This window comes from Lepidochelys kempii, chromosome 3 (genome assembly GCF_965140265.1).
Source record: "Lepidochelys kempii isolate rLepKem1 chromosome 3, rLepKem1.hap2, whole genome shotgun sequence".
Taxonomy (NCBI): domain Eukaryota; kingdom Metazoa; phylum Chordata; order Testudines; family Cheloniidae; genus Lepidochelys; species Lepidochelys kempii.
The window spans coordinates 89,077,592-89,091,316 of NC_133258.1; the positions used below are offsets into that span (position 1 = coordinate 89,077,592).

A 13,725-nucleotide genomic window follows, 5' to 3' on the forward strand; every position below is an offset into this window, starting at 1 on the left:
ACGCACCTGTTATGAGCTGGTGGTGGTCTCATCGCTGCCAATACTCAGAGCCCACTCAGCTAGAACTCAGGTGTCCTTGCTACCTTCCTGGCACACGTCCCCATCCAGGACATTTGCAAGGCCGCAACATGGTCCTCTGTTCACATATTCACTGCACATTATGCCATTACGCACCAAACCAGGGATGATGCGGGGTTCGGCAGAGCTGTGTTGCAATCTGCACGTCTGTGTACTCCTACCCACCTCCGTTGGTACTGCTTGGGAGTCACCTAATATGGAATGGACATGAACAAGCACTCAAAGAAGAAAAGACAGTTACCTTTTCCATAATTGGTGTTCTTTGAGATGTGCTGCTCATGTCCATTCCATGACCTGCCCTCCTTCCCCACTGTCGGAGTTTCCGGCAAGAAGTAACCGAGGATCGGGGGAGCTGGCAGCACCCTTTATACCACAGCATGTGTGTGCCACTCCAGGGGGTGCCAGAGCTGGTCTCCTACAGATACTGCTGAGGGAAAAACTTTCAGCACCGGTGCATGTGGCGAGCACACACACGTAACATGGAATGGACATGAGCAACACATCTTGAAGAACACCAGGTATGGAAAAGGTAACTGTCTTTTCTTCTAATCCCAGAGCAGTTTGTAGCCACACCATGATTTCAACAACTTCCACCCACCATCAACCTCAGCCTGGACCAATCTGCACGGGAGGTCCACTTCCTAGACACCACGGTGCAAATAAGTGATGGTCACATTAACACCACCCTGTACCGAAAACCCACCAACCACTATGCCTACCTTCATGCCTCCAGCTTCCATCCCGGACACAGCATACGATCCATTGTCTACAGCCAAGGTACAACCGCATTTGCTGAGGTACAACCTCATTTGCTCCAACCCCTCAGACAGAGACCAACACCTACAAGATCTTCACCAAGCGTTCTCAAAACTACGATACCTGCATGAGGAAATAAGGAAACAGATCAACAGAGCCAGACATGTACCCAAAAGCCTCCTGCTGCGAGACAAGCCCAAGAAAAAAACCAACAGAACTCCACTGGCCATCACTTTCAGTCCTCAGCTAAAACCTCTCCAACACATCATCAGTGATGTACAACCCATCCTGGACAACGATGCCTCACTTTCACAGGCCTGGGGAGGCAGGACAGTCCTCACCCACAGACAACCCGCCAACCTGAAGCATATTCTCACCAGCAACGACACACCGCACCATAGTAACTCTAACTCAGGAACCGATCCATGCAACAAACCTCAATGCCAACTCTGCCCACGTATCTACACCAGTGACACCATCACAGGACCTAACCAGATCAGCCACACCATCACTGGTTCATTCACCTGCACGTCCACCAATGTAATCTACGCCATCATGTGCCAGCAATGCCCCTCTGCTATGTACATCGGCCAAACTGGACAGTCCCTACATAAAAGGATAAATGGACACAAATCAGATATTAGGAATGGCAATATACAAAAATCTGTAGGAGAACATTTCAATCTCCCTGGACACACGATAGCAGATTTAAAGGTAGCCATCCTGCAGCAAAAAAACTTCAGGACCAGACTTCAAAGAGAAACTGCTGAGTTTCAGTTCATTTGCAAGTTTGATACCATCAGCTCGGGATTAAACAAAGACTGTGAATGGCTAGCCAGCTACAAAAGCAGTTTCTCCTCAACTGCTAGAAGAGGGCCTCATCCTCCCTGATTGAACTAACCTCGTTATCCCTAGCCTGATTCTTGCTTGCATATTTATACCTGCCTCTGGAAATTTCCACTACATGCATCTGAAGAAGTGGGTATTCACTCACGGAAGCTTATGCTCCAATACGTTTGTTAGTCTATAAGGTGCCACAGGACTCTTTGCCGCTTTTACATATCCAGACTAACACGGCTACCCTTCTGATACTTGACACTTTGTGGTGTTGTACCATCAGATCTCCCAACTGAGCAAAGTTACATTAGATCATTACCTTAGAGACCTCCAAAAAACATATAGGAGCTGCAAGAAATGCTGCTGTTAATTTCAGTAGATAGCATTCTTCTTTCTATATCAGTACTGAACCACCATCCTACCCTAATGAAAGGGGGCATTTGGCTCTTGGAGATGCCATCTTCTACACGAGAAATAAAACTAACAACTGATGACTTGTGGTCAAAGATTCTGTGGCACTTTATCAAAGAGTACATTGTCTATAATAGGCATCCTAGCTAAAATTCAGTCCAAGTAATATAAATACATTCTGCTAACCTATATGAACAGCCCTGTTTCTTCCCATCTCAACTGGATACATTTTTCTTTATTTCCTGTCCTGTTGTGTAGTGTTGCTTTGTGTTATTAAATGGTTGTCATTTTTTACATGATGGTAGCTGCATTTCAATAGTGCATCAGAGTGTGAAAAATCTTTTGTGAAATTTGGGGTGACAGGTGTTATATCAGTGTATGTTGCTGTTATGTATGTTTTCTTACTGATGAGCATTCATGGGTGCCTTGTTTAGCTTTTAGGAGAGTGCTAAAGGTGCATGACAGCAAATCTAAAATTAAAAATGTGCACAAGTGACTAGTGATTTTGGTTGCAATCAATTTTTGGGTTAGTGAAGTCCTACAGTTTCGGTAAGGGGCATGAAGAGGGACCCGAGTGGGGTCCTCTTAGTGTTATGAATGTTACCCATACACTTTTCCAATCCATGGGGTTGGCTGAATGATGCAACCTGTGGGTCTTTCTTCCTCCAAATGGGATTTTTAGCCCCATCTTCATTCCTGGGGTTGAGATAATTTGTCCTTGTCAGCCAGGTATACATTGAATGGCTCATGGTCCTCAATCTCAGTGGCTTCACTCAGTTGGAAAGAAAAAACATTCATACCCTACTGGGAGGCATTGTTTTCCTCGATACCTCCAAGTGTTCTGGCTGCCATCTGTAGCAGCTAAAGAGATGGAGTTATGTGGCCTCAACCCAGGATTGGGGAGAGGGTTGGCTACATGGCCACATCTTGGGTTAGGGATGCCCCGAGGGATTCTTAGAAGTGCCATAGCTTCAGAGCTGAGCTTTGTTGTGGAGCTGTTTTAGGCTCTGTAGAGACTAGATTTGACATCATGTTTATATTATCCACTAGTAATTGCAAAATATCTTTGTAAAATATAAATAAATGCTTCTTTATAGGGGGATTGTGTAGAACCTCAATCCAAAAATCAGTTTATCAGGAACCAATTCCCAAACAACTAAAAATAAAGTCACAATTTGCTCAGATGGCAGTTGAGCTGAAAATTAGAGTGCAAAGATTATAAATCCGATTGAGAGAGCAGCTAGCGTGAAGAAATCTCTCATCTGAAAACACTTTTTCTCCATTGTGTGATACCTTTTAACTGCTTTCACTTTGAATGTTAACATTATGTGCTATTATTAACTCTGTAAAACGTTTTTGGGATACAGCTCTGAATTAAAGCATACTAACTACAGCTATGTTAATACTCATGACCTCACTAAGAATTCCTTTGGGCAAGAGGCTTCAAATGTTTATCAGGTGGGAGATCTGTGACTTGGATGAAAGCTAAAGTATAGCAGGTACATTCTGAAGCACATGATGGAGTCAGGGACCCAGACAGCCCCTCCACAGGAGGATGTTCACCTGCTCATTCAAAAAGGAGTGACTTCTCCACTTCCACTCAGACCCATCAGAAGCCCCTTCATTGCAGCCATATGAAAAAGGTTCCATGGCATTTGGTGCAGGGCATTCTGAGACTCTATTATGCACTAGATCTCAGATTTCTGAGCAGTATTCATTTCATCTCTCTGTCCTCCACCGCTGCTGCTGGACCCAGCCAATGACAACATAGCTTTGGAGAAAAGATGCTGCTTGTTGAGGAGAGGCCAGGAAAAGTGGTTTCTATATGTAAGGATAATGTCTGCCTAGTTGCTCCTCTGGGCTACGAAGTCTCACCCTCTGCAGACTAATAAGAGGTCTACACCCCTCCCTCATGAGATGTTTTTTAGGAAGTTTTACAAAAGAAACCTCACAAAAATTGCCTGCCTTTCAGGTTCCCTCCCATGGCTTTATCAATGGGAAGGAGTAGTTGACCCCAAAGTTTTTGCTTATGCTGTATATGTGCATATGTGCCATTCACCACTTTAAAAATGTATGCTGTGTTCCTGTGATTTCTTCCTCCCCTGCTCTCCTCCCCACTTTTAAGGGAACTGAAAATTAGATCTAGATTCTGCCTGGAGAGAAGGAACACTGGGAAATTCAGTCTGCAGCATAGCAAATTATTATTACTGTTATAGAATCATAGACATTTAGGGCTGGAGGGGACCTTGGAAGGTCATCTCATCCAGCTTCCTGCACCGAGGCAGGAACAAGTAAACCTAGACCGTTCCTGACTGGTGTTTGTCTAACCTGTTGTTTAAAACCTCTGTGGTAGGGATTCCACAGTCTCCTTTGGAAACCTATTCCAGAGTTTAACTACCCTTCTATTTAGAAAGATTTTCCTAATATCTAATCTAAATCCCTCTTGTTGCAGATTAAGCTCATTATTTCTTGTCCTCCCTTCAGTGGACATGGAGAACAACCTATCACTGTCCTTTTCATAACAGCAGTTGACATATTTGAAGACTGTTATCTGGTCCCCTTTCAGTCTTCTTTTTACAAGACTAAAACATGTCCAGTTTTTTTAACCTTTCCACACAGGTCATGTTTTCTAAACCTTTTATCGTTTTTGTAGTTCTCCTCTGGCCTCTTCTTAAAATGTGGCATCCAGAACTGGACACAGTACTATAGCTGAGGCCTCACCAGTTCCACATAGAGCAGGACATTTACCTCCCATGACTTACATAGGACATCCCAGTTAATACACCCCAGAATTATAGCCTTTTTCACAACTGCATCACATTGTTGGCTCATATTCAATCTGTGATCCTTTATAACCCACAGATCCTTTTCAGCAGTACTACCCGCTAGCCAGTTATTCCCCATTTTGTAGTTGTGCATTTGATTTTTCCTTCCTAAGTTTAGTACTTTGCACTTGTCTTTATTGAATTTGATCTTGTTGATTTCAGAACAGTTTTCCAATTTGTCAAGCTCCTTTTGAATTGTAATCCTCTCCTCCAAAGGGCTTGCAACCCCTCTTAGCTTGGTGTCATCCGCAAAATTTATGAGCATACTATGAACTCCATTGTCCAGGTCATTAATTAAATTATTGAATAGTCCCAGATCCAAGACAGACCCCTCTAGGACCCACTAAGTATGTCTTCCCAGTTTGATAGAGAACTTTTGAATACTCTTTAAGTGCATTTTTTAACCAGTTGTGCTCCTCCCCCCTTATAGTAATTCCATGTAGACCATGTTTTCCTTCTTCATTTACGAAAATATCATATGGGACTGTATCAAAAACCTTACTAAACCTTACTAAAATCTTACTAAAAGATATAGCACGTGTACATCTTCCCCCCCGTCCACTAGGCCAATAACTCTGTCAAGGTTGGAAATTAGGTTGCTTTGACAAATCCGTGTTGGCTATTACTCATTGCCCTATTATGTAAGCACCCGAGGTGCTTACAAATTGATTGTTTAATAATTTGTTCCAGTATCTTTCCAGGTATTGAAGTTAGGTTGACTGGTTTATAATTCCCCAGAGGCTCTTTGTTCCCCTCTTTAAATATAGGTAGTAATTTTGCCTTTTTCCAGTCCTCTGGGATCTCACCCATCCTCCCTGAGTTCTCAAAGATTATTGCCAGTGGTTCCGAGGTTGCTTCAGCTAGTTCCTTAAATATCTGAGGGTGAAATTCATTAGGTCCTGCCCACTTAACTACATCTAGCTTATCTAAATATTCTTTAACTTCTTCTTTTCCAGTTCTGTCTTGTGTTCCTTTCCCCTTATTATTATGAACCATACTTTTTATTATTTGTTTTACAACAGCACCCAGAGTCCTCAGTCGGGGCCTCATTGTGCTAAGCACTTTACAAACATGTAGGAAGAGAGTGTTCCTACACTGAATAGCTCAGAATCATTGAGGGGGAGGGAGGAAAGATAGCTGTAGCAGTGATAGGAACATTGTGTTACAGAACTAACTGCAGGCACAATTAGATCATTTAGAGTTATCTACTGATTTTAACTGTAATATACAAACAAACAAAATAAATATCAGTAATCCCTAGTGGTCATCTACCTAGCCATTTTTATGTGACTTTTCCCATAAACTGCACAGCAGCAGAGCATTTCCAGGAGAGATTTGAAGGAGGAAAGAGTTGCTTTACAGTCTAATTTGAGACTCCAATGTAGCTCTGTGCAGGCCCAAGAGTTTGCCTCTCACTTGTCCTGTAGGCCTGAAGCATTAAGAACCAAAATGGGACATGTGTGTACTCTGCACTCTTAAAAATCAAGCCACTGATTTATGAGCCTAAATATGGCAAACTGTAGGTGCTTAAGACCCCATTTTTTTTTGAAAATTTTGATGGAAGGCATTTGGGTGAGTTAGGTAAACCCACATTAGCTAAATCAGATTTGAATAGCAATGAAGACAGGGCAACTTGGCTTTTAACTCACACTGGCTGCTCAAGTCCAACTTCAGGATCCCCTGTAGGCTTAAACTTGAGCTGCTAACCTGAGTTAAAAGCAGAGTTGTCCTGTCTTCACCACTATTTTAAACCAGATTAGCTGACACGGATTAGCTAATCTGAGTTAAGAACACACCTTTTATTTTCAGTGTAGACATACCTCCAGAGTCTTTACTCATGACCAATAAACAGCTGACCAGCATGCTACCTACACCTAAAAAGGAAGGTGTAATACTTTCCTAGAGAGCATAAGATAGTATTTTACAAAAGTAAAACAACAATAGCAGTCACTTAAGTCAGACAAAGAAAAAGTTTTACTGATTCCTTTCCATCTGTTCTCAGCTGGAGAAATAATGCCAGATGTTCCTCATGCAATGTCATAAACCTGCAACTCAAATTTCAAGGCAAACTAGAGAAGGCATAGAAGTCTCTTGTGAGAAAGATGTTAAAAATAAACTAAGAATACTGATTTTGTGAGTGAATTTGATTATTTGAAATACCCACGTACCTGCTTACAGTGAATTTAGTAAAATTCTATTTCAAGTGAATCAAAATGAACTTCCACAGTTGTTACAATGCACTGCAATCTGCATTGCTATTGCAATTAAAGTTTTTCTGTAGAAAAAAAGTGACTTTCCTATAGGAAATTTCCACTGAAATGATATTCCTCTAATGATCTTTGTGGGGATGTGGTAGTTACAATTTACAAACATTGTTTCTTCTTCTCTAGTTATTTTGCTAGACTGGATACCTTTACACTACTTGTCATGGCACGTATTGTAATATGGAGCTAGGAATTTAGGTAGCAATGATATATTAGAGACTTCAAACAGAAGTGAATTGTTCCATCTAAATCACCTGAGAAATTCTTTCTGAGTTATCTGGACTATTTGAAAGTGTCAGAGCTTCACCCCTCCAGGTTGTAAGAATGCTTTAGCAGCATTAGCATCCCCTTCTTTAGATGTCTTGCTTCCTGCTGAGGTAATATTTATAGCATTTCTAACCTTTGGGTGAACTCCCAGGTGTTAGTAGCCCCTAAATAAGGAGTTTTCCTCTCTTCTCATCTTGGGATGAGTTAGCTGCTGCATATTCACAACAAGATAGAAAGGAGACAGTTACAATAACAAAAAGCTAGAATACTTCATTTTTTAAGCCTCCAGAAAATGGGCAACATTCTCGAGCACCATCAAGTTGAAGCAAATATCTAAAGGAGCACAGTCCCACTGTAAGAGGCATTTGTGTAATTAATCTGTTTAAGCATTTCAGATTCAGATCTCTGATTCCTGAAACAGCATCAGAGAGACATTTTCATGATACTTCAGATTTCGGCAGTCCCTTCCAAATTCAAGGATTTCACAGTGACACATAACTGTGAATGAATTAAGCATCACAACACTCCTTTAAAGTGGATAAGTGCTGTTATCCCCATTTTACAGATGGGGAAACTGAGACTTGGAATTAAGTTCCTTTCCAGAGGTGTCAGAATGGGTCAGTGGCAGAGTGAGGAAAAGAACCCTGGTCTCTTACCTTCCAGGCTTGTCTTTTAACCAACATAAACTCTTCAGGGCAAGGACTGTCCATCACTGTGCTTGTATAGTGCTGAACACAGTGGAGCCCTGATCTTGGTAGGAGCCTCTAGGTGCTCTGTAATACATATAATTAATAATGATAATACTTGCTCCAAACAGTAATAATTATTGGTGTGACACTGCTGTATTTGATAAGCGTAGTTACGTCTCTGGTTTTTTTCATCCAGTGTTTTAATGATTCAGCTGACAGAGAGACACTAGACTGATCCACCTCTTATTGTTTCTGAATAGGAACATAAGTTACTTTGAGCCTTCTGGAGTTTCTAAGAATTCTCCACAATGATAATGATAACGGAAAACATTGGCATCATTGCTGTTAACCACTCTGCTGTCCACCTCATTTTCCAGGTCATTATACACTGAGCCTCACCAATCTTAATACCAGTCACTTGGCCACTTTTCTGTTAAGCTTTCCATTTTGAAAAATGGCTACCTATTTCCTCTTTGCTTCCTGTCACTGAGATACAATTATGTAGTTCGCTTTAGTTTTACATGGGAAGGTGTGGGAGAGCCTACTTCATCAACTGCTGTAGGTACTTGATTGAACTAGCCAGAACATTAACATGCACATGGATTATTTTGAAACGTTCCTGGAGAAAGAGAAGAATATTTGCAGAAATGTGTCCATGACTTAAAGCAATTCATGGAAAGCAAATATGTCTTAGAGTAATGGTGGGCAACCCGCGGGATGCACATGGCCAGTCAGGGTAATCCGCTGCAAGACAGTTTGTTTACATCGAACATCCGCAGGCACGGCCACCATGAACTGCGGCCACTGGGAGCTGCGGGCAGCCATGCTGGCAGACGGTCAATGTAAACAAACTGTCTCGCGGCCCACCAGCAGATTACCCCGATGGGCAGCCTCTGGGCTGCAGGTTGCCCACCACTGTCTTACAGAGAACATAATCAATTGCTTTTTGGATATTTACAGTATATAGAAGAAGGAGAACCATATTATCTCGTTAAAAATGAGATTGTTCATTGATTTTGCCATTTCAAAAAATGTGCATTTAACAAAATATTAATCTGTTTGATGGGTCTGTATTTGCAGACTGTTTTATGAGTAGTTTTCATAGATATGCATTTTGTTGTTGTCAATCTGAGAAACACTTTTGGGGAAAAATCTAAAATCCCTGGCTACCCATTCAGCCATCCCTGCAAATATGTCTAAAAATATGCAGGAAAAAAAAACAAATTTCCATAAGCATGACAACAAGATAGTGTGTCTAATTTTAAAAGTGTTTAAACTCTTCCAGGAAACTGTGGAGGCAGGTCAGGGGGAAAGGTGGATGTATGAGTTTTAAAACAGCAAAAACAAATGAGGAAATTAAGACAAATTGTTTCAACAACATTAAGGTTGAGCCACAAACCAACAATCAGAAGCCAGGAAATGCAAAGTGAAGGATAACATTCCACCTTTAATACATATTGTTATATGTCTTTGGTTTTGTAGGAGGGATGAGAGGGAAACTGTTTCTGCATGAGTTAGAGAAAGAATAATGTTCTTAATTTTGGATTTCCTTGCTCATCCCAGTTTCTAGAACATCCCTACTATACAATTGTTTTGTCTGGGAATAATCCTGGTTTTAGTCAGATTTCTGGACCCACAACGTATGAAAAAGATTTGCAGCCCCTCATGTTTCTCTTTTCCCCATTACTACCTTGTTTTGTTCTCCCCTCAGTGTACATATTATCCTGTTGTATGCACCTTTACTGTTCTTTTAAACAGCTTTCCTTCCTAATGCTCTACTCTGTCCCCAAAGTTTCACTTCACTCTGTCTCTGTGGGAATTGCTGCACCCTGTAACTCCATAATGTTTGCTCTCTCTGTTCTAGCCTTCTCTCTCTCTCTCTCTCCCTCTCTAAAGTATTTTGTAATTCTCGAACAATACTGTAGCAATAGACTGTATGGAATTACTGATGTTCTAGATAAACCAGATCAAAACACTATATTGGCCTCTTTTCTTCTCTCTCTTTATTGTATAAAAATATTGTATTGGGGCTGAGAAACAAAATAACCTCTTTGCTTAATCACTTCAGTACCCAATGCACATGCATTGTTTTAGACAAGTTCACCTTGTGATGAGATTCCCATTTACAGTTTTGCAAAGGTCAGCAAGTTGGCTCCAACAAGAAGCAAAAAGATACAGTTGGTAATGAAATGCTACCTGACAGAGATTTACATAGGTTTAGCTGTACAGACACCAGAGCAGGTGTCCAGAGTGGCTGGAGGCTGGCCTTAGAGTCAGATCAGCTAGGGGATGGTGACTTTTATACTCTACTAAGACTCCTGGTTGGCGTCTTACTGTGAATGCAGGGTGCATAGTTGGCTGCCTGGATAGGAAGCACATATCACCTATAGTATTAGCATCAATTTGTTTCTACACACTCTCTCCCTTGAACAGGATGATAGTGGAACATCAGGCATTAGTGCAGATTTTAGATATGAGATTGATGATGCTCCCCTGTATGCACAATAGTTTATAACTTTATTTGAGCTCAGGAAAGATTTTTTTTCCTACACAGCATATTGACCGTGGTATATAGAGTCAGTGTTTAAGGCTGGCAGTAAAAGTTCTGTCTCCATAGGTAGGTGTTGCTGTTATCTTTCCCTGGAATGCTGTAGCAACTGCCATAGGGTAGCTGATGACCTCCTCAATATTGTTTGTGTGGTTTTCTACCTCCTTCACTGCAACTTTTTTTGAAGCGTCTTGTGGTATGTTTAGATGGGCCTAATCTCTATCCCAAAATTTGGGTACCATTTTGGAAGCTGGTGGAGCTAAGGCATGACAGAGAAAGGAGGAGAATAATTGTTGTGGGAACGGACTTCTGTCAGATATGGTTTTATCTCTCGGAGAGAGAATTTGGCTACATATTTGCAACCCCTCGTTTGATGGGAAAAGAGGTTGGGGACTGTTCTGTAGGCTTCAGGGCATTTGTGGATAATAGAGCATAACATCAGGCATTACAGATTATGGATAACATTAAGTCTGAGTGAAAATCAATACAGTTGCTGCCTGAGGCCTTTAAATCTCAAATATCTCTTGTGTGTGTTTATTGAAACCACCATGCACAGCAGTGACAATGAGCCATGCTCCCCAAACTTTCATCAGGTCCTATACTACAACCTGACCTAACCTGAAACTTCTGATTAATAACTTCTGATTAGTAACATAACTTGAACCTGCTGCTGCCTGGACATGTCCTTCTTCTTAGGCCTTGTCTACACTAAAGGGGAAATTCGATCTAAGCTACACAATTTGAATTACGTAAATAGCATACCTCAAATCGACGTAGCTTAGATCTACTTACTGTGGGGTCTATACTACGTGATGTCAATGAGAGACGCTCTCCTGTCAACTCCCCCTACTATTCTCGATCCAGTGGAGTACAGGAGTTGACGGGAGAGTGATCTGCGGTCGATTTAGCGGGTCTTCACTAGACCCGCTAAATTGACCGCCGATGCATCAGTCGCTTGTCAATCCTCCGGTAAGTGTAGACAAGTCTTTAGTGTCAAATTAGAATTATCACGGGTAAATAGGTGCATCTTGTCATGCGTCTCTCAAAACAGCACCAGAAGAGTAGTGAGTTTTCTTATTGCTCTCACTAACAGTGGGAAATCTTGTTTTATGATTTCAGAGAATGATGAGGAGCAGGAAGCTCTGCCATCCTTGGACAAGCCTGGCTGGTATTCCCAAGGTAATGCTACCCATCTTTATGAACTGCTGAAGAAGATGACGGGCAAGCCAGAACCTAAGGTATTCAGCAAGAGAGGGAAAAGTTATCTTAGTAGATCCACTTACCACCATTGATCTATTTATCACAACATGAGCGTGAATTAGAACCTTATTATTGAATGTAGTGCTGAGCAGTACCTTTGAATTTCCATGGAGATTACTTGCAGTACTTTGTGCTCCGCCTAGTAGTAAATGTTTGAAGAAAATGCCCAGTAGATATTAAAAATGGATCCTATTAGTTAATTTAGACCATAACTCTCCTCGTGCTGTTGTTATCTGCATGATTATTTGTTTATTTACAGTTCCTTCCTGGAGAGCAGGCAGTGTAAAAGACAGATATGCACTGGGGAATCCGGTATTGGGGATAAAATAGTTGTTCTTGTATTTATTAATACAGAACAGGAAGGGAGAAGTTGACTAGTTACATTCCGTTTCTAGGAATTATAGATATTTACTGCCTTTCTCAAAAAGGAAAAATAATTGTGGTACAGAATGTATATCTGGTTATGCATGCGTGTGTATATATCTACTCTGTGTGTAATAAAATCTGTGTAATCTTTTCCTGTAGAGAAACCTGATGAACAAGGTAGTGTAAATAAAAACTTGGACCATTGTGTCACCCCATTCAGTGGGTGAAATCCTGATCCCTTTGAAGTCAATGGGAGTTTTGCCATTGACTTCAGTAGGGCCAATATTTACCCAATATATAGGCTATACACGTAAGTACAACATGACAGAAAGTTCTGTTTAGAAATAAAGAGAGATGATAAGAGTTTTCCTTTGTTTCAAATATTTCCCAAATTTATTACATTTTTTAAAATTCTGTTTTACCTGTTTGTCAATTTTACTTCACTGCTGTCTAATATGCTAGTTTTATCAACCAAAATGCCCTAGCAGTGTTGTCCTATGTGCCACTCATATTGCAGTGTTCTTTTGTAATGTCAGTGGAAGCCAGGGCATGGAAGGTATTCAGAGGCAAACCAAAATGGAGTGAAAGGCCAGCAGTGAGGAGGCTTTTTAATAAAAAGAAACCATGATTTTAATAAAACATCCATTTGTTGTGTCCAGATAAACCTAGAGGAATTTTTATTTGGTTGTTTCTGAAGCTCTCTTTCTCTATCTCTGAAACACACTTGTTTGTCTTTTCCTCACACACATAACACTTTTAATTTGCGGTTTCACTTTTAGGTTGTTTATTTTGGTGACAGCATGCATTCAGATATTTTCCCAGCCCATCACTATAGCAACTGGGAGACGGTCTTCATCTTAGAGGAGCTTAGAGGGGATGAAGTTATGATGCTTGTGGAGACTGAGCCTGAGCCCTTGGAGAAGAAAGGAAAATATGAGGTAAGGGTTCCTTGCAGCTGTTTCCTTGAACTAAAAAAAAAAAGATAAGGTTAGAAATAACTGTAGGGCCACCTGCACTAAGTAGAATCAGAAGAAACCTACTAGTTATGCAAGTCTTTTGGCAGTGCCTACATTTTTCATACCCATTCATGGCTGAATCAAAATTATGCCATCATGTGACAACTTGACATCATAAGGGCTCTATTTACAGCAAGGCAGCACTAGTGCCCTATGGGCTGCCATTTCCTGATACTAAGCTAGCTAAACCTTGGTTCAAGAAACCTGGGCTTTAGATTTTCATTCACATGAACCTTCCCTGCTCCCATGAGCCAAATCTCTAAACCTGCTTACCTTCCGCTCCTGCAGTGGAAGCCAGTCATCTGAAATGAATTCAGGTGTATTCCATTGTGTATGCTCACAGACGTTGATGTCTCCTATTCACAAAGGGAAGCTTCTCTGAGGTAGGTCAGCTACAGCCCCTTTGAC

The 13,725-nt window shown here is 41.1% G+C and overlaps 1 protein-coding gene across 3 annotated transcripts in view; it reads left to right on the forward strand.

Annotated features, from left to right (window-relative positions):
• The window catches only part of NT5DC1 (5'-nucleotidase domain containing 1), a 238,149-nt gene that overhangs the window by 185,179 nt on the left and 39,245 nt on the right, over positions 1 to 13,725 (forward strand). For all 3 annotated transcript variants that reach the window (XR_012158025.1, XR_012158026.1, XM_073337114.1), the window contains exons 9-10: positions 11,795 to 11,913; positions 13,081 to 13,239. Coding sequence is in view for 1 of the 3 variants with exons in the window: in XM_073337114.1 (XP_073193215.1) it covers positions 11,795 to 11,913; positions 13,081 to 13,239 (278 nt within the window). In the remaining 2 variants the exon portion in view is untranslated. The remainder of the gene's footprint in view (positions 1 to 11,794; positions 11,914 to 13,080; positions 13,240 to 13,725) is intronic.